Source organism: Astyanax mexicanus, chromosome 11 (genome assembly GCF_023375975.1).
Source record: "Astyanax mexicanus isolate ESR-SI-001 chromosome 11, AstMex3_surface, whole genome shotgun sequence".
Taxonomy (NCBI): Eukaryota; Metazoa; Chordata; class Actinopteri; order Characiformes; family Acestrorhamphidae; genus Astyanax; species Astyanax mexicanus.
This window is the reverse complement of record NC_064418.1, coordinates 45,311,218-45,337,500: the sequence shown is the minus strand read 5'-3', so window position 1 is coordinate 45,337,500 and position 26,283 is coordinate 45,311,218. Positions and strand designations below refer to the sequence as shown.

Genomic DNA, 26,283 nt, shown 5'->3' with positions numbered 1-26,283 from the left:
TATTGTGGTGACGGACATTTCTGGTGGAAACAGGAGAGTTGAGGTGCACATTGAATTCTGCCGTGATTTGATCAGCCGTGGTTTTATGTTTTTTGGATACAATCCGGGTTAGCACCCGAACATCCCTTTCAGACAGCTTCCTCTTACAGCGTCCACAGTTAATCCTGTTGGATGTGGTTGGTCCTTCTTGGTGGTATGCTGACATTACCCTGGATACCGTGGCTCTTGATACATCACAAAGACTTGCTGTCTCGGTCACAGATGCTCCAGCAAGACGTGCACCAACAATTTGTCCTCTTTTGAACTCTGGTATGTCACCCATAATGTTGTGTGTATTGCAATATTTAGAGCAGAACTGTGCTCTTACCCTGCTAATTGAACCTTCACACTCTGCTCTTACTGGTGCAATGTGCAATTAATGAAGATTGGCCACCAGGCTGCTCCAATTTAGACACGGTTTTTCAGTTTCATTGTCCAACCCCTGTAAATGGATTAGTGTAATTTACTTTGGTGCCTAAAACCTTTGCTCAGTAGTGTATATTCTCTCTCTCTCTCTCCCTCTCTCTCTCTCTCTCTCTCTCTCGTATCTTTCGTTCTTGTGGGCTCTCTCTCTCTCTCTTGTATCTCTCTCTCTCTCTCTCTCTCTCTCTCTCTCTCTCGCTCTCTCTCTCTCTCTCTCCTCACATCTGCATCTTTGAATAAATCCTTTGAAGCGCAGATGAAGGTTGACAGTAGTTATTCCTCATCATTGCATGGCAGCTCTGTGTGTCACAATCGATACAGGCGTAATGGAAGGCTTTCATGTCGCGCTGGAGCGCCGCGTACCCAGAAGGCACGGCTCTGGACTGTCTGGTACCGAGCCAGCGCTGTCATGCCCCATTCATGCCCACTCAAACAGAGGAGGGCAATGGAAGGCGTCTCTTCAACACTGTTTCCTTTGTTGTATTATGTCTTCCCGTCTTCTGAGAGAGAGCGAGAGAGGATGAGAGCGGGCGTGAGTGAAATATTCACAAGTCAAATAGAGAGTTCAAAGTATTTGACTGCATAATAACTTCATTTTCTCGCTTTATTAAAACATCAAGCGCGTCTAAATCCCGAACCTCACAAGTTTACGATTTTATTTAATGACTTATAGCGTGGATAATGGGCTTCTCTCAGTCATAAAGAATCTGTGGCCTGGAGCAGGACATCAGACCTGGCTAAATTCACTCAGTGCCTTCAGACTCCACACGTAGAGGAGGAGCTGATAGGACTTTATTAGGATAGAGAACTGAAAGAGAATTGCATATAAAGTACCAAAGGTGTGAAAAGTATCTCCATTCATTACTCTGTAGGTAGAGGTATAGTACATTGAAGATACTAGGGTTAAAAAAAAAAAATCAGTAGTTAAAGTAAAAGTTAAAGTATCAACTCAAGCCTTTTACTCTTTAAGTAAAAATGTAAAAGTACTGGATACAAAACTACTTAAAGTATAAAAAGTAAAAGTAATGTAAAATGGGGAAAAAATAAAGCCAAGGACAAAAGCTTAGGCCGAACCACAGAGTCCTATAGTGCACTACACTACCCCCCCCACCCCCTCCCCTAAAACACCACAAAGACTTTATCAGACCAACAGTAAGTAATATTGTAGCAGATTATTAGTATAGTAGTATAGTATTAGATTGGTTGGGGAAAAAAGCTTAATTGGGACGGCCCAAAAATATATAAAATATATATTTTAAGCATCATTTTAAAACTGATAACAGATAAGCTATTTAACTGTTCTTAGAACCTCAGTAACCCAGCAACAGAATAACAGTGGAGTGATTCTATGCACATTAAGAGCTTTAAAATAAAAGAAGTGAATTTTGGAGAAATCCTAAAAGCTGCAGAGCACACCAGCTTTTCTTTTCTAATAACTGTAAAAATGATGCAAATGTATGGAGTGTGCTGTGCATTTAATAACTCCTAGGACCTTATTTTAGAGATCTATAAGTGAGATAATCATATCTTGAAGGTGCAAAAATTAGGCTCAAAACGCACAAAAGGCATGAACAAATTCTCTTAATTAATCATGAGTGTGTTTTGGGCATGAGGGAAAATAAACAAATCAGAGTTACACTTACAGATGCACTTTGGCGTGTTCGTATCTTAACAGCACGGTGCTTTGCGTGTATTAGCAGAGGACACTGTTCTGTACGTTCACTCTGCGAAGATACACCAGCAGCTCATTTACAGCAACAGCAGTATTATTTTATTCTTTATTCTTCTCTGTTTGTTGTTGATGTAAAAGCTGGATTTGCCTTGCACATGGTGCTCCTGCGTAGCTAAGATACATATAGGTATAGGACTGTTGACTGTTGTCGGGGTTTAAATCGGTCAGTGGCGCAGTGGCCTGTATTTTCTGGCACTAAGATAGAAAAATGCCAGAAATGTACCTGAACACACCTCACTTCCAGACAACCACACCAGACCGTTAGATTTATTTCTAAACTTCAATGCTATTTAAACAGCACAGGCACAAGACGTGAAAATAGACTGTTGACCGGGTGTAAGATAGCAAAAAGCATCACACTGATGGTCTGATGGATAGTAGTGTAATGGACGGCGCTGGTGGCAGGTTTTAGCATGCTGCTAATGAACAGAGCTCTACTCTACTGGTGTTTGTTATGCTGGGTTATATGGGTACATGCACAGAAGCCACTGCAGCATGCAGATCCTAAATCAGCACAGTCACTCCCGGACCCGGCCGGTAACTGCAGGCCTCAGGCTTTCTCCCAGTCATTTCTGAAGTACCAGTTAAAGGCATATTTAAAATGGAACTTTTTAATGGGAATATTGCAAGCTAAGCATTCAGCCAGCTATCGGCAGTCTAGCAGCAATTAGTCGAGCTCGTCTTGCCTGGGAATGTATAACATGTTAAATGGAGGAGATAATTAGATCAATTAAGACTGGAAGCAGAACGGAGCACAAACTAAGCAAATCTGGTGATTTAATCACTTCAAGGAAAGACTGTCACACAAAGTTTAAGACTTATGAGCTCAAGAACAGAGCAAACTAGCTGAATCTCAAACTTCCTGCTGAGGAACTGTGTCTGAGAGCACAGTGTACAGTATTACAGTGTATAAAACAGGTACATCCTTCAAAACAAAGAAATATTAATGAAATATTAATATTATGGAACCATATAAATAGTTTAGCATGTAAAACGTATGTATATTATTATTATACGCCCAAGAGAAAAAAAAATGGATGGGTTGATTGGTGGGTAAAGGGGTGGATGAGTGGGTGGATGAATGGATAGGTGGATGGATGAGCAGATGGGTTGATTGGTTGAGTGGGTAGATGGAGAGATGGAAGGATGTCAAATCCTTACAGCAACATTTTAACTAGGGATTCACTGAAGTGGGAATTCTGGGCCGATATCCAGTATCACAGTGCAGATGCCGATATACACCTACACTTAAATTCAGTGTTTTTTTTTATTATTTAAGCATTTTCTGCATTGTAGATTAATACTAAAGAAGATCAACTATACACAATATTAGGTACCAATTAGTTTATTAATGGTTACTAATTAGGTTGTAAATGCCTTAAAAATCATTAAAAATCAGTTATAACACATACGTAGAACGGGCAACATCATAGAAGGCTGTGCGTTCACTATTTGGCAAACAACAGGTCATTGTTGCCCTTTCTACGTATGTGTTATAACTGATTATTAATGATTTTTAAGCCATTTACAACCTAATTAGTAACTATTAATAAACTAATTGTAAACCATTTATAAACCCTTTATAAAGATAATCTTATTTTAAAGTGGCACCCAATATTATTATTACAAAAACAAAAAAAGTGTTAAACAAACCAGAATATGTTTTATATTTTACATTTTACAAAGGTAGCACCTCTTGCTTAGATTTAGTCAGTCAGCTTTATGAGGTAGAGTCACCTGGAATTCAGGCTTTCAGTTAACAGCTGTGCTGAACTCATCAAGAGTTAATTACTTGAATTACTTGCCTCTTAATAAAGTGTTTGAGAGCATCAGTTGTAAAGTTGTGAAGAGGTAGAGTTACAGGTATACAGTGAATTTAAGCTCTATTTGAGTAATATTCTAATCCAGATTATGAGAAGCAAGAACTACTCAACTGGTTCTCAAGTAAAGAAAAAATACTTTAAGAAAAAATGAAGATCCCCTGGTCTTCACCTGGAATCATTTTGGGTGGTTAATTTACTCAATGTAGCAAAACTTGAACATACCAAAGCTCGACTTCATCATGCTAAGCCCATAACTGTTGAAGCATGGCAGACTTTTGTGCTGAATATTAATAATAATATGTTCTGCAATGTATGCATTGAATAAGAACACTTCTTCTTATTTATTTATATTTGTGAAGATGACCGTACCCATAGAAACTTGTCATTCAGGCTCCTTTTTTCTTTTGCATTCACTTTTTCTATCTGTCTGTCTGCTGCTCCCCATCCCCTTGTTGTTTAAATTTTGTGTGAAAAATAAAAACTCATAATCACAAAAAAAAGAAAGAATGAAGGTCAGTCAATCCCCAAAAATTTAAAAGCTTTGACAATCCTCAAGGGCAGTCTCAAAGACCATCAAAAACTTTATAATGATGAAACTGGCACTCATCAGGACCATAAAAGGAAGAGCAAGAGTTTCCTCTGTTGCACAGGATAAGTTAATTAGAGTTACCAGCCTCAGAAACTGCAAGTTAGCAGGTTCCTTATGTGTTCATTTAGAGTAATACTGGAAAAATTCAGTATTCATTTGCAACATAGGAAAAAAAAAAAAAAACTTACAGAGTGACTAGACACTAACTAATTTGAAAACTAATAAAAATAAATAAAAAAAAGCTTAAATCAGTGAATTTTAAAGTAGCCAGGTGAGTTCTGACCAATTTTAGAACATCACGGATGGTCTAGGTCCAGTATTCAGAGCTCTGGAGTACACTGTTTTTTTTGTTGGGTAACTTTTATGACTTTTAGCCCGGAGTGATCCTGAAAACCCCGAACATGAGGAGGAAACTGTTAGCTGTGACCCGGGGGGGCTGTGCTCTGTGTGCTGTTTTATTATATGATGTAATATTTGTTCCCCGGCTGCTGTTTGGGATTCAGACCTGCTCTCAGCGCAGCGGTGTGGAATATCTTGTCGGGGTCATTGTCGGATTGTTACTGCGGCATTATTTTTTAATGGAATCCAGGGTACAAATGAGACTGTGAAATTCCCATCCGAGACCAGCTCCCACTTTCTCCCCGCGCCGGCTGTCTAATGGCCGAGCCGGAGCGCCGCGGATCCGTCACGCTCCTAAAGGCTGATTACAGGGCGACGCTTAACTCTCTGATGTGGACATGAAGAGAAATAGAAATCTGTCCTGAGGTTCCTCTCCATCTGTCCGCAATGACTGATCCTCCCTCCCCTTTCTGACCCCTCTCTCTCTCTCTCTCTCTCTCTCTCTCTCTCTCTCTCTCTCTCATATAAATACATAAACAAACCTACAGATTAGAGAGAAAAAAAATTGAGTGGTTTTATTTTATTTATTTATTTATTTATTTCAATTTAAAATAATTTTATTGGCAGGAATTGCAGTTAACAAATTTTGCCAAAGCAATAAAACAAGAAGTTAATATACAAAAGGTAAAAAAAAAATATATATATATATATATATATATATATATATATATATATATATATATAAACATATCTTACATATAAAAGTAAATAATATAAATACATAATAAACAGATGAACTGAATAATAATAATAATAATAATAATACAAAAAATATATAATAATTATAATAATACGTAATAAATTACAATATGTGAAAAAGAGTAAGAAATTAATGTACATTTAGTTTATGTAATAATGTGCATAGTGATTATAAGTAGAGTGGTTTCTCAGAGTATCTCTCTCTCTCTCTATCTCTTTCTCTCTCTCTCATTATTGGTTATCTGAAAAGTTTATATATATACAAATCTGTTTGTTTTATACGTGATGTTTCTAGTTGTTTTTGACGGTTTTTTTTCCACGTTAGTTTGATCTAATGTTAAATAAAGATCATGTTTAAGTCAAATCTCTCTCTCTCTCTCTCTCTCTCTCTCTCTCTCTCTCTCTCTCTCTCTCTCTCTTTCACTATTTTCTTTTTCTTGTCTTTTTTTTAGCATTCTTTTAGGCCAGACTTCCTGTCCACTGCGCACCAGCTTCAGGAGGAGGGATTTAAAGTGAGTGAAACATCTTTAACTCTTTTTACTAAATATGCGATATTTAATGCCCAGAGTCATGTGACTGTGAGCAGTGAATGCTGCACATGCTGTGCTTTTAGTGTGTAAACAGAATGGAGGAGCAGCAGAGACGGTGTTTGTTCATAGAAGTTTATTATCTGGCTAATATATCAGATTAAACTGGACCTTATCAGCAGTTTAACTCAATTAAAAATAAGTTTATTTGATAGCTGGTCTGGATCGAGACCAGATCACTGTTTCAACACAAGCGAACCGCTTCCATACTGTCCCAACCATTATTGATTTGGGGTTGTGTTTCTGGGCCTGTAAAATTGATGGTAATTTTAACAGTAATGTTGAGTAATTAAATGTAGGCTTATGTACAGGCTCTAATGTGTTAAACCCACTGCAGGAACATTCAGGATCATTGTGTTTTATTGATTTAAGGTGGATAATTCCAGCTGTTGTTTTAATTATACGTTACACAATACGCAGTAATTTCCTATTGTTCTTATTTATCCATGTTTTGAAAATGACTCCATGTTTCCTGTGATGTTTTCTTTTCTGGATTATTCTGTTAATTAATTCTGGTGCTTCAGTGTTTCCCACTTAAGAAGGACTGAATGACATCTGTTATAATTACAAGCCACTATAACAGTTCTGAAATGGTGCAGAACACATTTCAATTCTGCAGTTTATTAAATGTGCCGCTCTAATTAACCCCTCTGATAAAGCAGCTTCACCCAGCGATGAGATGAATTCCTCATTCCATTCCTATTAAACTGTAATTGGAAGCATACTGAATAAGTAGTTAGAAATTCATTAATGGCTTTTTTTTATTTTATTTTATTTTTTAGCTTTATGCTACAGAGGCTACCTCAGCCTGGCTCAACGCCAATGATGTGTCTACGACCCCCGTCGCTTGGCCTCGGCATGAGGGGAAAGAGACCACCCTGCCCAGCATTAGCAGGTCAGTACAACCTAATGCATCATTTAATGTCTGTTTCTAAAATCTGTAATTCTTTGTTTTACTTACTGTACCATTTTAGGATGTTTAGAGAAGCCTAAAAAATTAAATAAATAAAACATTACTGACTTTAGTAAGAGAAAAAATAGTTAAAAAAAAAGTAAAATTTGCTTTCACATCAATAAAAGTACAAATGTGGTTAAAAACTTGACTTCTTAAAGTAAATCCTGAGAAACTGTTGACCAGGCTCCAAATTAATGCCATCCCACTGTTCCACCAGGACCAGATGAAAGCTCTTTTGGAAGTACAAAAATTCAGAATGTTGGTGCTTAAAAAATCCTTCGATTGAGCAATTTAACTTTTAGTCTGGGTCTCTTGTACTTCATACATGTAAAATATAGTTACATTATATAATAGTAGTATATAGTATATATAGTAAAAAGACAGGTCACTGGTTAAAATATGAATGGGCTTCTTGTAATATAAAGTTGTTTTTTTATTTATTTTTTCTCCCCTACATTGGTTCAAAATTGTCAATAGACCAATAGAACCAATAGACCAATAGAAATGCTCCAAAATGACTTGGAATAAAATCTTTTCACACTGACTTCTATTGAAAGTTTCCTGTTAAATCCTGTTAAATTTTTGGAGATATAAGCTTTTTTATGTGTGTGTGTGTGTGTGTGTGTGTGTGTGTGTGTGTGTGTGTGTGTGTGTGTGTGTGTGTGTGTGTGTGTGTGTGTGTGTGTTTGTGTGTGTGTGTGTGTGTGTGTGTGTGTGTGTGTGTGTGTGTGTGTGTGTGTGTGTGTGTGTGTGTGTGTGTGTTTGTGTGTTTGTGTGTTTGTGTGTTTGTGTGTGTGTGTGTGTTTGTGTGTGTGTGTGTGTGTGTGTGTGTGTGTGTGTGTGTGTGTGTGTAATTAGGCACATTCCAACTTTGTGCACCATTGCTAACATCCTACATAACTAAAATTGGATCAAAATGATCTTTAGCTTCTATTGGAATTCCTGTCCCATGATTTTTTGGCATATTTGTGTAGGTCTGGACAATATGGCCGAAAATACATTTCTTAACTCAATACAATATGATTCCCATACCAATATAAACAATAGAAAAAAAAAAAGAAAAAATCTATCATTGATATTAAAGCATTGTATATCCTGATATACAATATAATGCAGAGAGCACTTCAGTTTCTGAATCAGTTTCTCTTATTTTGCTATTTATAGGGAGATGTTTGAGTAAAATGAACATTGTTTTTATTCTATAAAATACGGACAACATTTCTCCCAAATTCCAAATAAAAATATTATCATTTAGAGCATTTATTTGCAGAAAATGAAAAATGGCTGAAAAAAAAAATTGCAGAGCTTTCAGACCTCAAATAATGCAAAGAAAACAAGTTAATATTCATAAAGTTTTAAGAGTTCAGAAATCAATATTTGGTGGAATAACCCTGGTTTTTAATCACAGTTTTCATGCATCTTGGCATTATGTTCTCCTCCACCAGTCTTACACACTGCTTTTGGATAACTTTATGCTGCTTTACTCCTGGTGCAAAAATTCAAGCAGTTCAGTTTGGTTTGATGGCTTGTGATCATCCATCTTCCTCTTGATTATATTCCAGAGGTTTTCAATTTGGTAAAATCCAAGAAACTCATCATTTTAAGTTGTCTTTTTTTTTTCCAGAGCTCTATATTGATATTGAATTATATTGTCCAGCCCTCTGTCTCCGTATGCTTAATATGTGGTTCACAACTGTTAACAAAGCTCACTTTTCTATTCTCTCTGTGTGATTTTTGTTTTGTTTTGTGTATCAGCTCCTTATTTTCTCTCTTGTTGCTGCTGCTGATTTAATCAGATTCCTCCACCCTTGCCCTCAGTTTGTTTTCCAATTGCTTGTTTTCATCAGACATCATTTGCATTCAGGAGAAACGGACAGACAGACAGACATTAAGGCTGTGGAATCAGCACAGCGTGTTTACTGAGATTCGCCACGCCACAGCGCTGATATTTACCCAGCCGTGAACGCCCAGCATCCTTAAACAGGCCCACAAATCAGGCTGGTTTTGGGCCGATCAGGAGAGCAGCAGAACCTCAGCGACACTGTGGAGAACCTGTGCGTCTGTCGGACTGTGACATCTCTCAAACAACCACTAGCCGATATCAAGCAATGAAGGCCATTGCTGTTGACCGAGGGTTTAGCTAACTTTGTTGAGCCTCAGTTGCTGATCACATTGCAGTTCTGCAGTGCTGGTATAGGAGCATGGTCTCTAATAAAGGACTTATTAAAAAAGGGCGATCAACAATTGGAACGCTGTTCGTTTGCGTGATTTGCATCAACAATCTCCATTAAATCCCAGTTAGATGCCTTTAAATACTTGCTGGGTTTGAGGATTGGGTCTGAAATTTATAATCTACTATATTGGGCTTGCTGGTCATGTCGTTTGTCCAACTTTGTCTTCATGGTGATGCTGGTCATGCTGTTTGACCAGCTTGGTCATTTTAGTCAACCAATCTGGTGGTGTTGGTGGTAATGCAAGTCAACCAGCTTGGTTTGGTGGTCTATCATCTTGGTGATCTTGAGGATGTTGGTCAACCATAATCACACTGGACATGGGGGTTGATGAACACTGGACATGGGGGTTGATGAACACTGGACATGGGGGTTGATGGTCGATCATCTTGGTGATCCTGAGGATGTTGGACAACCATAATCACACTGGTCATGGGGGTTGATGAACACAGCTATACTTACCTACCAGCTTGGGCTTGCTGGTTTATGCTAATCAACCAGCTTGGTCTTAGTGGTCAATCTTCTTGGTGATCCTGAGGATGTAGGTTAACCATAATCACACTGGACATGGGGGTTGATTAATGCATTTATACTTTCCTACCATCTTGGTCTTGCTGGTTTATGCTAATCAACCAGCTTGGTCTTAGTGGTCAATCTTCTTGGTTATCCTGAGGATGTTGGTCAACCATAATCACACTGTTGCATGGGGTGGATGAACACAGTTATACTTACCAACCAGCTTGGGCTTGCTAGTTTATGCTAATCAACCAGCTTGGTCTTAGTGGTCAATCATCTTGGTGATCCTGAGGATGTTGATCAACCATAATTACTCTGGGCATGGGGTGGACAAACACAGTCATATTTACCTACCAGCTTTGGCTTGCTGGTTCATGCTAGTCATCAAGCTTGGTCTTAGTGGTCATTCATCTTGGTTATCCTGAGGATGTTGGTCAACTATAATCACACTGGTCATGGGGTTTGACAAGCACAGTCAAAGTCAAAAGTCAAAGTGGTTTTTATTGTCATTTCAGCTATATACAGAGTACACAGTGAAACGAAACAACGTTTCTCCAGGGACCATGGTGCACATAAACACAGTGTAGACAGAACAATAGTGCAACAGTACAAAAGTGCAGACAGACAATACAACACAATACAGACAAAGAATAATAAATAACAAGACAGTGTGCAAATTATGCAGTGTGCAAAAAGTGTGCAAAAAAGACCAGTGAGGTAGTAATTACCTCTATTACACAGTGTGCAATAGAGTCCAGTGAGGTAGTAGGGTTTTTAGTGCTTTCCATTTTCTGGGGTAAGTGGGGTAAGAGTGTGTGTGCATGTACAGAAAAACCATCAGTTCAGTCTCTGCAGTTGAGGAGTCTGATGGCTTGGGGGTAGAAGCTGTTGCAGAATCTGGTCGTGCTGGACCGGATGCTGCGGTACCTTCTTCCCGAAGGCAGGAGGGAGAACAGTTCGTGTGAGGGATGTGTGGGGTCATTCACAATGCAGTAGAGACGCTGCTGGGCTTTATTGGCTGTAGAGCTGGTGTTCAGGGTCCAGGTGAGGTTATCTGCTAAGTGGACACCAAGGAACTTGGTGCTCTTAACAATCTCCACAGAGGACCCGTCGATGTTGAGTGGAGAGTGGGTGTGTTGTGCTCTCCTGAAGTCAACAACCATTTCCTTTGTCTTGTCCACATTCAGGTGAAGGTTGTTGACTGTACACCAGTCTGTCAGCCGCTGCACCTCCTCTCTGTATGCTGACTCGTCGCCTTTGGTGATGAGACCCAGCACGGTTGTATCATCGGCGAACTTGATAAAGCTGTTAGAACTGTGTTTTGCAGCACAGTCATGAGTCAGCAGGGTGAACAGCAGAGGACTCAGGACACTGCCCTGGGGGGCCCCAGTGTTCAGTGTGATGGTGCTGGAGGTGCTGCCCCCGAACCGGACTGACTGGGGTCTCCCCGTCAGAAAGTCCAGGATCCAGTTGCAGAGGGGGGTGTTGAGGCCAAACGAGCTTAGCTTCCTGATGAGGTTCTGTGGGATGATGGTGTTGAATGCTGAACTGAAGTCTATAAACAGCATTCTGACGTAAGTGTCCTTCTCCAGGTGGGTGAGGGAGAGATGAAGGGTGGTGGTGATGGCATCGTCCGTGGAGCGATTGGGACGATACGCAAACTGCAGGGGGTCCAGTGAAGAGGGCAGTCGTGTCTTGATGTTCCTCATGACTAGCCTCTCAAAGCACTTCATGATGATGGGTGTAATTGCAACGGGACGGTAGTCATTGAGGCAGGACACTGTGGACTTCTTCGGCACGGGAACGATGGTGGTGGACTTGAGGCACGTTGGGACAGTGGCGCTGCACAGGGAGATGTTGAAGATGTCCGTGAGAACATCTGTCAGCTGGTCTGCGCACTCCCTGAGCACTCTGCCGGGGATGTTGTCTGGTCCTGCAGCTTTTCGTGGGTTGACTCTGCGCAGAGTGTTCCTCACATCCACTGCAGTCAGGCACAACACCTTCTCGTCCGGCTTGGGCATGGTCTTTCTCACCATCGTGTTGTTTTGTGCCTCAAACCGTGCATAAAAGTTGTTCAGGGCATCAGGGAGGGAGGCATCACGTTCACAGGACGGTGGCATTGTCCTGTAGTTGGTGATTGCCTGGATGCCCTGCCACATACGCCGCGCGTCACCCGTGTCCTTGAAGTGGCTGTGGATTCTCTGGGCGTGTGCGCGCTTTGCCTCTCTGATGGCTCTTGACAGGTCGGCTCTCGCTTTCCTCAGGGCCACCTTGTCACCCACTCTGAAGGCGGAGTCGCGGGTCCTCAGCAGCGCACGTACCTCAGCAGTCATCCAAGGCGTCTGGTTTGGGCGTGTAGTGATGGTCTTGGAGACAGTGACATCATCAATACACTTGCTGATGTAGCCAGTGACTGATGCTGCATACTCCTCCAAATCAACAGAATTGCCTTCAGTAGCAGCCTCCCTAAACATGTCCCATGCAGTGCACTCAAAACAGTCCTGAAGGGCAGAGATGGAGCCTGCCGGCCAGGTTTTCACCTGCTTCTGAACTGGTCTGGAGCGTCTGATGAGTGGTGTGTATGTTGGAGTCAGCCAACATACACATCATACTTGCCTACCAGCTTTGCCTTGCTGGTTCATGCTAGTCAACAAGCTTGGTCTTGGTGGTCGATCATCTTTTTGATCCTGAGGATGTTGGTCAACCATAAACAGTCATACTGACCTACCCGCGTGGTCACGCTGGTCAACCAGCCCGTTGATCCTGGGGATACTGGTGAACCATAATCACACCCCAATCTCACTAAGACTGTTGTGACGGAAAGCAATCAGATCCTCCAGGATAAACTCTTAATTAACGCTCTTAATTTCAGAAGAAACATTGCATAAGCAGGTGTTCCAATTCCTTTGTTAATATACTAAAGGATACTGAGAACAAGTACAGAAATGTGAGAATGAGTGTGCATCATTACTATATGATTGAAAGGTTTAAAATAATTAGACAAATCCCAAATTTATGCATAGGCCTTGCTCAGGCTAATTTTCTACATTGTATACTTATCTCTCCGTGCAGGTTGCTCAGTGACGGCCATATTGACCTGGTAGTGAACCTCCCCAACAACAACACCAAGTTCCTGAAGGACAACTTCCTCATCCGCAGAATGGCTGTGGACTACGGCGTTCCTCTCATTACCAACTTCCAGGTCAGCACCTTCTCAAAACAACAAAAAATCTTCTCAAATCTTCAAAGCTCTACCCTCCTGGAAGTTGCAGGAGAGGTCGTGCTCTCCTGCCCTTGCTGGGATTGAAATACTGAGTGAGATATGTTCCTCTGACAGGTTGTGAAGCTGTTCGTTGAGGCCATCAAGTACTCCAGTGAGCTGGACACCACAAGTCTCTTCCACTACCGCCAGCGAGAGAACGAGCAGAAGGGCTAGAGACGCCCAGACCTCTTAAAACTCATCTCCCTTACCGAAACCTCCTGAGAAACCTCCAGGACTCTGAGCGGGTCCACCTCTGAAGGTCCGGAGTGCCACAGGGATGGAGTCTGAGGTCACTTGGAGGGTGGTTACAGTATTTCAATTCCAGGCACTCTTAAGGGTAGTGGGTGTTTTTTAACTGGGTATTTTTTTTAACTGTGTTGAAGGACACCAGCTTGCATCCAGTTGAGTATCATCAGAATAAGAATGGAAAGAAGGGGTATCTGGGATTTTTGGGAACTTTTTTTTTTTTTAAAGTAAGATCTTCTTATTGTTGTTTTTCTTGTTGTTTACATGTGTGGGTATCTTTCCTTGACAGTATTTCTTACTATGTTAAAGATAGTAATTTCTATGCCCTAAAGGGGCTGCTGGACTTCCAGAGCCTATGATTGGCTTTGGCTTTGGTTTATTTTGTATTTTTATAAGTTCTAGTCTGGTTATTCAGGCTACAATGGAGTTAGTTTACAGTAGACCACTGAAGTGATGAATTCTGCATTCTGTAGTCTTTGTTAGGATTAAATTTGGCATTCTGGGCCCAACCTCAATTTTTAGTTGCGGAAACGTATAGCAGAAATGTTGAGTAGATGAGTAGATTTACTATAAAATATAATAGAAGCATTTTCTTGAGAACCCTATTCATTTCTGCCTTTGAAAATCGAGGCTAAGTAACAAAAAAAAAAAAAATCTAGTATTTAATCAATTTTAGCTACAAATAATATACTAATGTTAGTATCACCTTAAAAAAAAGGTTCCTTATTAAGGCTTTATAAATATATATATATCCTTTTTTTTAGTGAGATTATGACTGGTTAATAATTAGGTTGTAAACCATTAATACACAGTTACAACACATAAATAGAAAGGGAAACAAGTGACAAGTGGCGGTCATGTACCAAATAGTGATTCCACATTCGTTTATACTGGTAAACCTCAGATCTCATCTTAGATGCTTATCTTACTTTTCCATCTTTTCTATCAGTCAGCTTTAACTTTTTATTCATTTAACTATAATAACATGTTAAATGACTAAACTGGCTTTCTTACTTACTAGATATGTTTAGAAAAGTCATTGTCACAGTTGTTCAGTCTATGTATGTGTTTATTAAGTGCGTATTTTTTTAAGTATTTTTTAAGTATTTGCAAGTTAATTTATAAGCATTAATAAACTCATTTATAATCTATCTATAAACCCTTTATAAAGAAGCCTTATTTTAAAGTGGTGCCCTAATGTTTTTGAGGCTTAACTCAACATGAGTTGATGTAGAAGTTAAAAAATGTGAGTTGAGCCCTATCTGGAAAAGATTAATTTCTCAGGGGGTCCTAAGGTATTTTTTTCTTTTATGGGGGTCCGCTTTTATTTTATTTCTGTCCGGAACGACCATGTACGTGTTTTTCTAAGACCTCCTCTGAGAAAATTACAGGCTGAATTATCTACTATAGCTATTTGTCCACTGCCGCACACCGTAATTACGCTTTGCGTAATGTAAAAAAAACAGAACAGCGAGTGGAAATGGAGGAGCTACTGAACACGTTGTCATGTGACCGAGAAAGACAAAAAACTCAATGGTCCTCGTGTTTTTTTTTTTTTTTTGTTTTTTTTGTTTTTTTTATTGCAGTCCAGATGCAAGAGTTTTATCACTGAGTAGAAGTGTGAAATATTTTTCACAGATGTACAAGCAAAGGTAAAAAAAAGCACAAGCCTAACTAAAACATCTGAGCCAAAATATAGTCTAAACAGGTTAAACAGGAGACAAAAAAATAAGGGTGAAAATTTGCAAAACAAAATCAGACTAAAAAAGGCAAAAATAGACAAGCGAAGAACATACAGCTCAGCATGTAGCTGAATCACCAGGGGGTAATATCGGCATTTATGCATGGGTAAACAGCTGAAAAGAATCAAAACTCAGGTGAGGCTGATTCTGGCTGGCTTAGATTCATGACCGAGAAGTGCATTCTGGTATTTAGAGTTCATGAAGGTGGAAAAGTGGCCAGTTCTCTTCAGCCCTCTAAACCCACGTCAGATCCACCCATACCTTATAGTGCTAAATATGACATGATATAAGGATATAAGATGGCACGGACTACAAAATGACAAACTACAGAACTTCAGTGGTCTATCAGTATGGTATCTACGGTATGTTACCATGGAGATACAGAGTGAAGTGTGTGTAATGCCTGTGTGTGCTCGTGTGATTGGATATGTCTTTAAACTGTGAGGCGGAGGAAGACTTTTTGGGAAATCTCAATAAACACCTATGTGTCATCCGTTCTTCCACATATATCATTCCATCTCTTCGGTTATTTTATGCTGCACAACACACACACTCTTTTACACACATACACACACACATTTACACACACACACACACAATAGACAATAGTCCTTTGAGAAGGGCCCTGGTTATGCAGTAAGTAATAAGCACCCGTGTTTGAATTGAGCTCTTCATTAGCATAAACACAATTTTTTTATACTTCTTTTAAATGACATTTCATTTGGCCCCTTTATTATGAATAGTTTTTTATTGTCTCTTATTGTCTTTGTTCCGCCACTTTGCCGAGCGCGAGTTTAGAGAGCTCTGCTCCTGGGAGATGTTGAGGGACATTGAATTAAAAATCCCCCGGCTTAATAAAGTCGAGCACGCCGAGTTAATAGTGTTTTCCTCCCCGATGAATTTAAGACTGATTGCCATTGTTTATCAATTGGCGGCAACGACACATCGATCAGAGCGGGGTCCCCCGTCCCCCCCCCCTCTCCTCCTCGCCGCCCGCTGAAGTTATCAAACCTATTGAGAATGCCTAATCAAGCGCCGCCCGGCCCGTCAACCCGCCCACCGCCGGATAAGATTTATTCCGTTTGCTTTGCGTTAACTGTGGACGCTCAGCGAACGGCGCGGGCTAATTTATCAATCAGCTGTTCTCCAGAGCTAAACTGTTGCTGTAAGTGATGGTGATGGTGCTGCTGCTGATGAGAAGCTGAACATGTGCTGATAATGTAACATGGCTGGGGGGGGTTTGGAGAAGAAGCATCGCAGTGGTTCTTCCCAATTTGTGCTCATTTTGTGAGGAACAGTGAGGATCCTCGTTTTCCTCCAGGTTTAATGAGAGCAGAGTGAATCCGGGATCTGGCAGATGGGCAGAGGCAACACCATCCGGCAGATCGTACCTTATGCCAGCCGGGTGGGGGTCACTGGTTCCAGAGGAGTGGAGGAGAATGCAGATACTGTATATCTGCAAAGAAATCTCCTTTCCTCCTTTCCTCCATGCTTCAACAGATGCCTGTACATGTTTAAGAGTCCAGTACATGTTACTGTAACTTGTAGCTGATGTCGTTGCTAAACACTAGTTAGTGGTATAAAATTAATATATACCTTACAAACCTTAAGTTCACTCTTATTATTAGTCAGCAGACATTGCTTTATGTAAAAATAAAATTAAACTGCAACAAAAAATCTGTCAAGGTTGAAACAGCTTAAAAAGCTTTTCATTATAAAAATGTAAATTTTGTGTTTAAAAGAAGGAAGGCATAAATACTTAAAACTCTTGTTAAATATTGTAGTTAATATTCTGTTTGATAACTAACCCGACTGGACCAAAAAATGGGTAAAAACCAAAAGCCTAATCTGAGGCAAACATCTAAAGCAAACATAGTTCTAAAGGGATAAACAGAAAAAAAAACTAGCAAAAAATGCAAGACAAAATTAGAGTAAAAAGGCAAAAATAGACAAACAAAGAATCAACATGGGCAATACCGATATTTACAAATGGGCACACAGCTGAATGGAATCAAAACTCAGGTGACACTGATCTACCAATTAGGTGCTAATTGGCTGGCTGAGACAAGTCTTTTGAGGAATTGGAAGGTGTGACAACATATATATATATATATATATATATATATATATATATATATGTGAGTAAAATTAGCATTGTTGTTTTATTCTATAAACAACGTTTTTAATTTTTTTTTTTTTTTTTTTTTTTTCATTTTATTTCTCCCAATCTACACTGATGGATGTTGTGGTCTGGAAGTGAGGTGTGTTCAGGCACATTTCTGTAGAGTTTCTATTTTGGTGGCGGAAAACACAGGAGCTCCGCTGACTGATTAAAACCCTGACAACAGTCTGACTGGTTTATTTCATGTTACGCCCAAAACACACCCATGATTAATTAAGAGAATTAGTTCATGCCTTTTCACTTTTCTTTTCATTTTCAACTCTAATTATATTTTCAAAAAAGTATATATATATATATATATATATATATATATATATATATATATATTTTTTTTTTTTTTTTTTTCCTTTAAAGTTAAGAGACACACAAAATGCACCATCTATCCAGCTGTCAGAAGTTTTAAAGGGATAGTTCGGGATTTTTGACATGAATCTGTATGGCATCAACATGACCAGTGTCGTGCATTCTCACTGACTTACCCCCGACCATGTCCGGTGAGCGGAGTTCTTGTCCAGTATTGTCCGAGCCGAAAGTAGTCCGGCATGTTTGCTGGGGTCACGGAACGAAAGCGTTTTTCTTCCCAAAACAGTACGAGTGCAAAAGAGTGATTTATTTGCATAACAAAAAACGGTGTCTGCAAAAGTCACGCCTCATTATCACTGGGGCACTACTTTCATTTTGGATCAGTGCGCGCGATTGCGCAACCTGGCAGCTAGCCTACGGTTTCGATTTCACTGTTTACTGTTCGGGAACATGTCGGACTACGAGAGCGACGAGGAATATATTGATTTCCGCTCAGAGCCAAGGGGGTATCTTTATGAGCCTGAGTATACTGAGGAGGAACTTGCCCAAATCGAATTGGATCGTGCAGAAAGAGAGAGGGTGGACAGAGAAATGATTGAGACCGAAGCTGGAGCCGCTGCTGCTGCTGCTGCGATACCAAGGGTGGCCGACAAATCCTGGTGCACTTGTTTGAAGTGTGAACTAATGCCGACAGAGGTGGAATGTTACTGCTGCCACGAGTGGGATTTAGTTATGCCCGAGATACAGAACCTGTCAATTGATGAGGACGTCGGCGGGCCAGCTGCTGCCTGCATCACAAACAACAGCGACTTCCCTGCACTCCTGAATGCCGGCGTCTTGAGAACTTTCTTCCACGTTCCAAAGATCAACTGGAAGAGGCGTCCCAGACCAGCTGGACCCGATGGGCAGTTATCTGCAGAGTAAGTGTTGACTCCTCTATTGGATGTTGTATATGTTTTTGTAATAGGCTTATTTTGCCGTACAAGTGCTCATGCAATGGCTTGATAGATTACAAAATAAAACACACACAGTATTATATCCTGAGCCCTAATAGGTTGGGACATCTGGGACATTATGCATCACCATATCTTGTGGTGATGCATAACTGTATTTTTACTACTACTAAGACAATCTCCAGAGCTTCAACATGTCTGTAGGCCACTCCCTCTTTACTTATGAATATAGGCCTACTGTCCTGAACAGTTATATAAACAATACCACCAGCATCCACATTCTGCAATAGCCAGAAACGTTGCATGTTATTACTATTTCTTGATAAAACCTTGTGTTGTGAGTCACTTCATCAAAATGTTTTTATATAGCATATCACAACTATACTACTGGCAAGTCCTTTCAAACACACATAGACCTACACACATACTTTATACTGTCTTCAAGTAGCCTATGCACCAATCAATGTTGTTCACTATTTCAGACAGTACAGGCTGATCGCTTATCGAATTGTCTTGGAATGGGGTCTAAAAGGAGAGAAGCTTGGTCCAGGAAACCGGAGAGTTCTTCCATCCTGTGTGGTAGAGCTAATAAGAAGAACTTATCCATCACCAACTGGGCAATATACAGGTTTCAAAGAATCAGCGGATGCACTGCAATTGTTTTAGATGTTTTAGTTTTTTTTACATGTTGTAGATGTTTTAAAAATAGACATTTTCCTGTACATTTTATACTTTGTTACAAATTATTTACACTAAATATTTTACATGTCTAACATTAAAAAAACTAAATAAAACTTTGTTCAACAAGACATCAGTTGTAATAGTTTTGATTACAATTACAGTATGAGAAGAGTTATGAGTAAATGAGGGGGAAATAATGACAATAAAAACTATTACAAATAAGTTTTAGTTTCAGAAATCAACATTTTCAACATTAGTATGTTTTTTTGGAAACCGTGATGCATGTTCTGCAACCAAGTCAGTCTTGTTTGGCTTTGGAGTAGGAGCAATGTTGGCGGGTATGCTGACTGGAGGATGGATGTGGAAAGCTGGATCTCCAAGCCTGACATTCTTGTCCAGCCGCCTCTGAAGGACCTGTTCCACCAATTCCTTACGGAACTCCTGAGTTGTTGGCTCATACAGTTTCCTCGCAACCCACTGGTTTGACTGCCTTGAATGAAACACATTAAATTTTTCTTGTCCTGGGAATGAGGAGAGTGATAAGAGTGATGAGGATGGTTCATGTCCATTACATACATATTGATGTGTGTGTGTGTGTGTACTGAGACTTGAGGAGGACTTGAGATGAGATTAAAAAGGCTGTAATTAAAAACAAAGACAAAATACTAAAATGAAAGTAATCTATCTGAAAATTCTGAGGACAAATAATTATATATATTTACTATATTCATAATATTGAGTTTATCACTGTCTTTTTCTGTCACCCTCCATTGTACGGGGTATATGATTGTGTGTGTGTGTGTGTGTGTGTGTGTGTGTGTGTGTGTGTGTGTGTGTGTGCATGCGTGCGTTTGCATACTTACCAGATTGCGTTCGGGCATGCTGACGGCCAACATTGTGGTTGTGGTCCATTATACTCAGTTGGAGCCTTGCCTGCATGGTGACATATGTGAAGTGGCGCCTCTTCTCTGCATACTTCAGCATAGAGCTGTGTAACACTTCAAGGTCCCCTGAATGAAAAACACATTTTATTTACACATTTTTTCAAATGTATACGTCCACAAAATGGCAGCAAATCATTACTACCACTACGCTAACTTTTTTTGCAGGAAAAAAGAACATTACTAAATTTGCATAGTCACAGTTTTCTCGAAGGACAAGTGAAGCACTAAATTATTCATGTGTTCGTTATAGATATTCATACTTGTTCAGGAAAACTGTGATCTGCCAGTAAGTTCATCCAAATTACCTGTATGCTTGAACAAAGTCATATGACTTAGGTCTCGCAGGAGATTTTTGTCCATAATGACACTCTTCAAAGCGTTCCAGGCAGCACTCCCCTCCTTCAGCCATTTCTTTCTTCGTTGCTGGTCCTCACTGATGTCATCATGGCGACAACTGTACTCCTGTCCATCCTCTCCTTCCCAACGGTGGACACCACACACATGATGAAGGATAGAGGTCCACCGGTGTCTCAACTCCTATTACAGGACATATAGACACTGCTAAGCAAATTTCTCAAAGTAATTCTTAGACACATAGTACACACATTTGGGCATGCATTTGTATGACACAAATGTGCAGCATGTACATCAACAAAAGCCCAAACCAATTGCAAGAAATAATAACCATATATGTTTAGAATTGTGCATTCAAACACCAATGAGTCTGACAGTTCAGCCCCTTTCTCTGCTCAATTACACTACTTCTCAACAGCTAGCCCATCCCCCCATGCTTGGTGAGCTGCAGCCACAACAACCCCCACCCCACCCCTAACCCCACCACCTTCCACTGCCCCCCAGCTACTGTCTCTTTTGGTTGACTTGTGTATTTTTCCGTTGTACACCTAGTGGGTGGATGAGCAGACTAGAAGGCCCAGCAACCAGACCTTCTGTCTCCAGAGGTGTGTCCTGGCCTCCTGCAAACACTCATTGGCTCCACAACCTGCTGTGCATCTGTGTGTATTGCGGCTGCACTACAGGCCAGCCTTCAGACCATTATAACACGGTGACTATCTCAGTCTAACTTGGGATCCCTCTTTCTATCTCCTAAGATGTGTCAGGATCATAAGTACATATGAAGAGTTTCATTGCAAAATGGTGTATGTACACATTGGGAAAATGACATTTTTGTATTGGGCATTCCATTGCATTGCATTGCATAATGCATTTTGTATAGGTTTAAAAAGTATGTTCTCAAAATATTTGAAAGAAATCACACATAGATGACACGACTTCTGAACAGTCATTTACAATAAAAAAATGCAAAAGTCAAAAATGGTGGTGATACCGTTTTGCAACAAAACTCTTCATATGTTCTGTATGCCCTGAGAGATAAACCACGGTTTGCCAAACATGGCTTCAACTTTTCTATGTGTGTGTGGCTTCTTGGGGAGATCCAGTTTTGGATGGCTACTTTTGTCTATTACCTGTAATTTCTACCAACTGCTTGCTAAATTTGTACAAAAGTAGGCAACATGGATTCATGATAATTGGATAGGTTGGATTCACAGAAGTGTAACTGACAAAGTTACATTGTGTTGTTGCATTGAAGGTTTTGACAGGGCATAACATCACTATAAAACAGCTTGGCAAATTCATGAATGAAATGAAGTAGTTGTCAATTGAGGATATAAGTGTGCTTTGTTTGGGCATCACCTTCTCATCGCCACCACAAGAACTGCATGAAAACCAGATGTGGTTGCCCAAAGACTTGATCCATGGCTGAAGATCCCGATTTTCTTTCTTTCTTGCCAGTGCCGTAGCCTTCTTCTTTATGCCTAAGTAAAGCATAAAAGACAAATATGAAGAAGCAAACTCTGATGAATAATAATTTTACCAAATGTCATAGCATCACAGTACACCCTGAATTTTGCAACAACCTTCCGTATTTTAGGATTATAATGAAAATTTGAAATGTGAAGATGTCATTTATAAAGCAGTATATAATGCATAACTACTGCTACCTTTCGCAACATGCCATGGATCAAATTGATGCCTGAGCTCAGGATAAGACTCTCTCATTATCTTCCGTATTGATGGAGCCCGGTCAGTAGTAACTACGTCAACACTAACGCCAGAGTCCAGTAGACGATCCAGGCCCCTCCGGAAACCAACAGGCTCCATTGCCGGTGAACTGGTAGCCTCTGATACCTGTATTGATTGTAAAGGGACAGACAGCAAAGACATCCAGGAAGGCCTATGAAAAGCAGACCATGGTGAAAAAACACACCCAAGAACTTACTTGTCAATAATGTTTATACTTTACCTGAATTAGATCTGACATGATTACTTTCTTTGTTGCATCATCCATAAAGCTGTAACAGGTGTACTTGGCACTGTAACCAGGGGAATCAGATCTGTAGATGACAAACAAGAAAGTTACTTGTGGGGTGCTAGCAAAGATGATTTTATATTAATTGAAATGTAAGGCGCTAACTGAGCATGTGCACTATATGATCCACAATGGGAATATCTACCTTGCGTCACCACAGATATCTGTGTGTCCACCAGCAGCTACTGTTTCCCGGAGTTCTGTCAAAAACTCTTCTTGCATCTCAGTGTAGGCTTTGTGAATAACAGGTATCATGTAGTTGGATTGTAGTGCGTAGTACGATGTCTTCTTTGGCAGTTGTAAATTTAGAAGATCAGCCCACTCGTCAATTTCATTCTGAGTTGTTCCTGTGAAAATAATGGCTGCTGAGGACACCAGGTTGTTCTCAGGTATTCCACGGACATCAGGACAGGACTGCCACACTCCCGTATGGTGGTTGATGCATGTCCATTCTATTTGAATTTTTGATCCACTGCTGGTGATCTTTTTCTCATTAATGGATACCCCGCATGTGTGACAAATTGTGAACAGTTCCATTAGGCATGACTCGTTCACAATCCACTTCCTCTCAGACCAGTCGCCTCTGCTTCCTGCTCCAGCAATGTTGTCTGAGGAAGATGTTCTTGTGGATGTGCCCTCACTGCTTGATGGAAGGAATGCGCTGTCATCTCTGTCCACAGGGGTCTCTATGGAAGTCATGGAGGTATCCAGGGTCTCAGATTCAGCAGCTGAGTTCAGGTTTTGTAACTGTGAATATACAAAACAAATACAGTGAAATCAAAGTAAAACTACACAGTGTTCCTGTGCTAGTAGGTTAGGTCTTGCAGTTACAAAATTAGACTATGTTCTAGATTCATATTTTTAGGGCTATTATTTGTGTTTGTGTGTGTGTGTGTGTGTGTGTGTGTGTGTGTGTGTGTGTGTGTGTGTGTATGCACACTTTCTTACATGAACCCTTACAGCAGCCTCCAGAGCTAGTGCGTGAATGTCAGAATAAGTAAGAATGTGTAGGCCTATGTCTATTTTCAAAGCGCTTTGAGTACACTTCAAAAGTTGTGATGCTGCACAAGATAAATACAAATTGTATTGTATTGTTGTACTACAGAACAGTAAATTGATTGACTAATTTAACTTATGTATGGTGTGCAATGAGCCTTGTATCCACACAGTGTTGACAATGTGAAACTGTTAACTTTTTATTCAGACAAAATGTTTGCAAAAATGTGTGCTTACCTCTGACAGTCTCCAGGTTGGAGGCAGGGCTATGTATGTCCCTGATGTGGATGGTTTTGTGCTTGGTTCTGCATCAGCAGGACTGGTGAGCACCATCTTCAACTCTTCTTGTTCCAACCTGGACTTTACAGGGGTTGATTGAAGAGGTTCAGAAAAGGCTGTCTCCTCTTCTTCGAGAATTGGGACTTCTGGCTGTGCTGTTTCTACCATTGCAACAGGAGTGCATACCTTTGAAAACACAGTTTTGCATTGTGGATTACAAGAATCTTGGTGAGGTTTTAGAAACACTACAACAATAATACTACACCAACATGTACTTTGTACTAGTAATAACAGTGACAGAGAAGTTTATATATTGTATGTTATTCCACTTGAGACGTTTTAGAGTAGACAATTGGCCTACCTATAGCCTATCCAATTCACAGGCAATAACATTTATTTCATAAGGCATAAACTTTCGTGATCACCAAGTCCTGTTTTGATTTATTTCCAAATAAGACCAAATAAGAATGACTACACTCGCCAAAACTATAGCTGACATACAGTATGCTAGCATATGGGGGCAGGATGTATGCACTTTAGGCTCTGTGATGCTCGATCGAGGAAAGCAGCATAAAGTATAACTCGGCTACCTTTTGTAATCAAAAACACCAGGGATGAGCGGCGCATACTTCTGTATTCGAGGAAGACACAAGGCGCATCCAAACAGTAGCGCTGTGCACCACAATCAAGCAAATATATATACCGATTGTTCCGGAAATACCCGGGTCTAGTTGCTGAGAAGTAGGTAGAACTAGCCCTGGTGGTCTTCTTGTTATGCTAGCCTACGTTGTGACCGGATTTCTGGAATCATTGATTAGTCATTGGCTACTCGTACACATCATCCACCCGACCGTCCACGTACTGACGATTGTAAGATTGTCACGTTTTGTAAGCTTCACTAATATGACACCAAGTGATAAATTATTATTTTATGACTAAGACTATTTCTCTCTATTTCTTTTGCATAGCCCTGGTGCACCGTTACCCTAGGAGTAGTGGATGCTAGTTCAAGAGAATCTTGGTAAATAGTTTTGTTTACCTGTGGTGCAGGGACAGCAGATTTCTTCAAAATCCGTTTCTTCCTATTTCCCGGGCATGGAGAAACATAGTCATCCTCGCTGAAGTGCGCACCGCAAACACGAAGCTTCTTCATTTTCACCACTTTGGTGTCCACATGGAAGCCCATTGCAAGTATCCAAAGTTGCCTGAGAGCAATGTCAGTCACGGGGATACGATGGAAACTGTGCGGAGAATCAGCCACATCTTTGTTGCTACAGCCTGGATAATCACAAGTCCGCACCATTTTAACACACACACATACAAATGTATAAATCTGTGTTCAAGAAGCTTATAAAAGCCGATAAACTTCTCTCTAAAGCTTGCTCTTTGCGTTGCTGGTTGAAGCTGAGCGCAGCCAATGATCTGAAAGACTAGTGCGCTGCTCGCAGTTAGAATGACATGCGCACTGATCTTAAATGAAAGTAGTGCCCCAGTGATAATGAGGCGTGACTTTTGCAGACACCGTTTTTTGTTATGCAAATAAATCACTCTTTTGCACTCGTACTGTTTTGGGAAGAAAAACGCTTTCGTTTCGTGACCCCAGCAAACATGCCGGACTACTTTCGGCTCGGACAATACTGGACAAGAACTCCGCTCACCGGACATGGTCGGGGGTAAGTCAGTGAGAATGCACGACACTGGTCATGTTGATGCCATACAGATTCATGTCAAAAATCCCGAACTATCCCTTTAATGACTTAAAAATGGGACTTTCTAACCTGTGTATACAATCTACATGTTAACCAGCAAGATTAATTTGGAGGCCGTGTGACTCCACTGTGTCTCGAGTCTCATGCTCTGATGATTATTAAGAAAAGCGAAAAGTCCACGCTGGCTGATGATGAGCCGATAAACAGGTGCACTGACTGAGTTTTATTTTTTATTATTTATTATTAGCAGCGTAAGCGACCCCAGCCGGCCTGAGTGATACCGCTGGAGAAAGGTCAGTAACTAATGAACCGGGGCGAACACACAGCGCTGCTTATTTTCTGAATGCTAACACTGACATTTTAAAGCTTAAAGTTTCCTGTTTTGGGTAAAGGTCAGGAAGTCTTCCTTTGCTGGGCTGTTGGAATTACAGTAAATTTGGAATTTGGAAAAGTTTAGTTTAAGCCGTTTTAGAGAGAGAAGGACTGAAGACAGGATAAAGAGAGCGTTCAGCATCGGCTTCGCTTTGCCGCTCTTTTTTCTTTCTCTCATATAACTTCATTAATTGTTTGATTGATTGTGCAAATTAAGCTCCGAGCTCCCCCC

The 26,283-nt window shown here is 40.3% G+C and overlaps 2 protein-coding genes across 2 annotated transcripts in view; one reads left to right on the top strand and one right to left on the bottom strand.

Annotated features, from left to right (window-relative positions):
- Nucleotides 1-14,056, top strand: part of cps1 (carbamoyl-phosphate synthase 1, mitochondrial) — a 92,680-nt gene extending 78,624 nt beyond the window's left edge. The window contains exons 35-38 of the mRNA XM_022680069.2: nucleotides 6,157-6,216; nucleotides 7,074-7,186; nucleotides 13,066-13,195; nucleotides 13,331-14,056. Coding sequence (XP_022535790.2) covers nucleotides 6,157-6,216; nucleotides 7,074-7,186; nucleotides 13,066-13,195; nucleotides 13,331-13,429 — 402 coding nt within the window. The 3' untranslated portion in view covers nucleotides 13,430-14,056. The remainder of the gene's footprint in view (nucleotides 1-6,156; nucleotides 6,217-7,073; nucleotides 7,187-13,065; nucleotides 13,196-13,330) is intronic.
- Nucleotides 14,057-19,139: 5,083 nt separating this feature from the next.
- LOC111195816 (uncharacterized) lies at nucleotides 19,140-24,155 on the bottom strand. Its single transcript, XM_049485437.1, has 8 exons — nucleotides 23,929-24,155; nucleotides 22,841-23,442; nucleotides 22,630-22,720; nucleotides 22,328-22,514; nucleotides 22,020-22,141; nucleotides 20,612-20,843; nucleotides 20,226-20,372; nucleotides 19,140-19,883 (listed from the first exon to the last, which is right to left on the bottom strand). Exons 1-8 carry the CDS (start codon nucleotides 24,136-24,138, stop codon nucleotides 19,594-19,596), a joined length of 1,881 nt encoding a protein of 626 aa, XP_049341394.1. The 5' UTR covers nucleotides 24,139-24,155; the 3' UTR covers nucleotides 19,140-19,593.
- Between the last annotated feature and the right edge of the window lie 2,128 nt (nucleotides 24,156-26,283).

What these genes read in the sequence shown, in the direction of transcription:
- LOC111195816 (XM_049485437.1), bottom strand. Translation starts at nt 24,138, where the DNA reads ATGGTAGAAACAGCACAGCCAGAAGTCCCAATTCTCGAAGAAGAGGAG. An exon ending in TCCATGGCATGTTGCGAAAG is followed by an intron (nt 22,142 to 22,327) that starts GTAGCAGTAGTT and finishes TGCTTTACTTAG; the next exon opens with GCATAAAGAAGAAGGCTACG. An exon ending in CTTGTGGTGGCGATGAGAAG is followed by an intron (nt 20,844 to 22,019) that starts GTGATGCCCAAA and finishes GTCCTGTAATAG; the next exon opens with GAGTTGAGACACCGGTGGAC.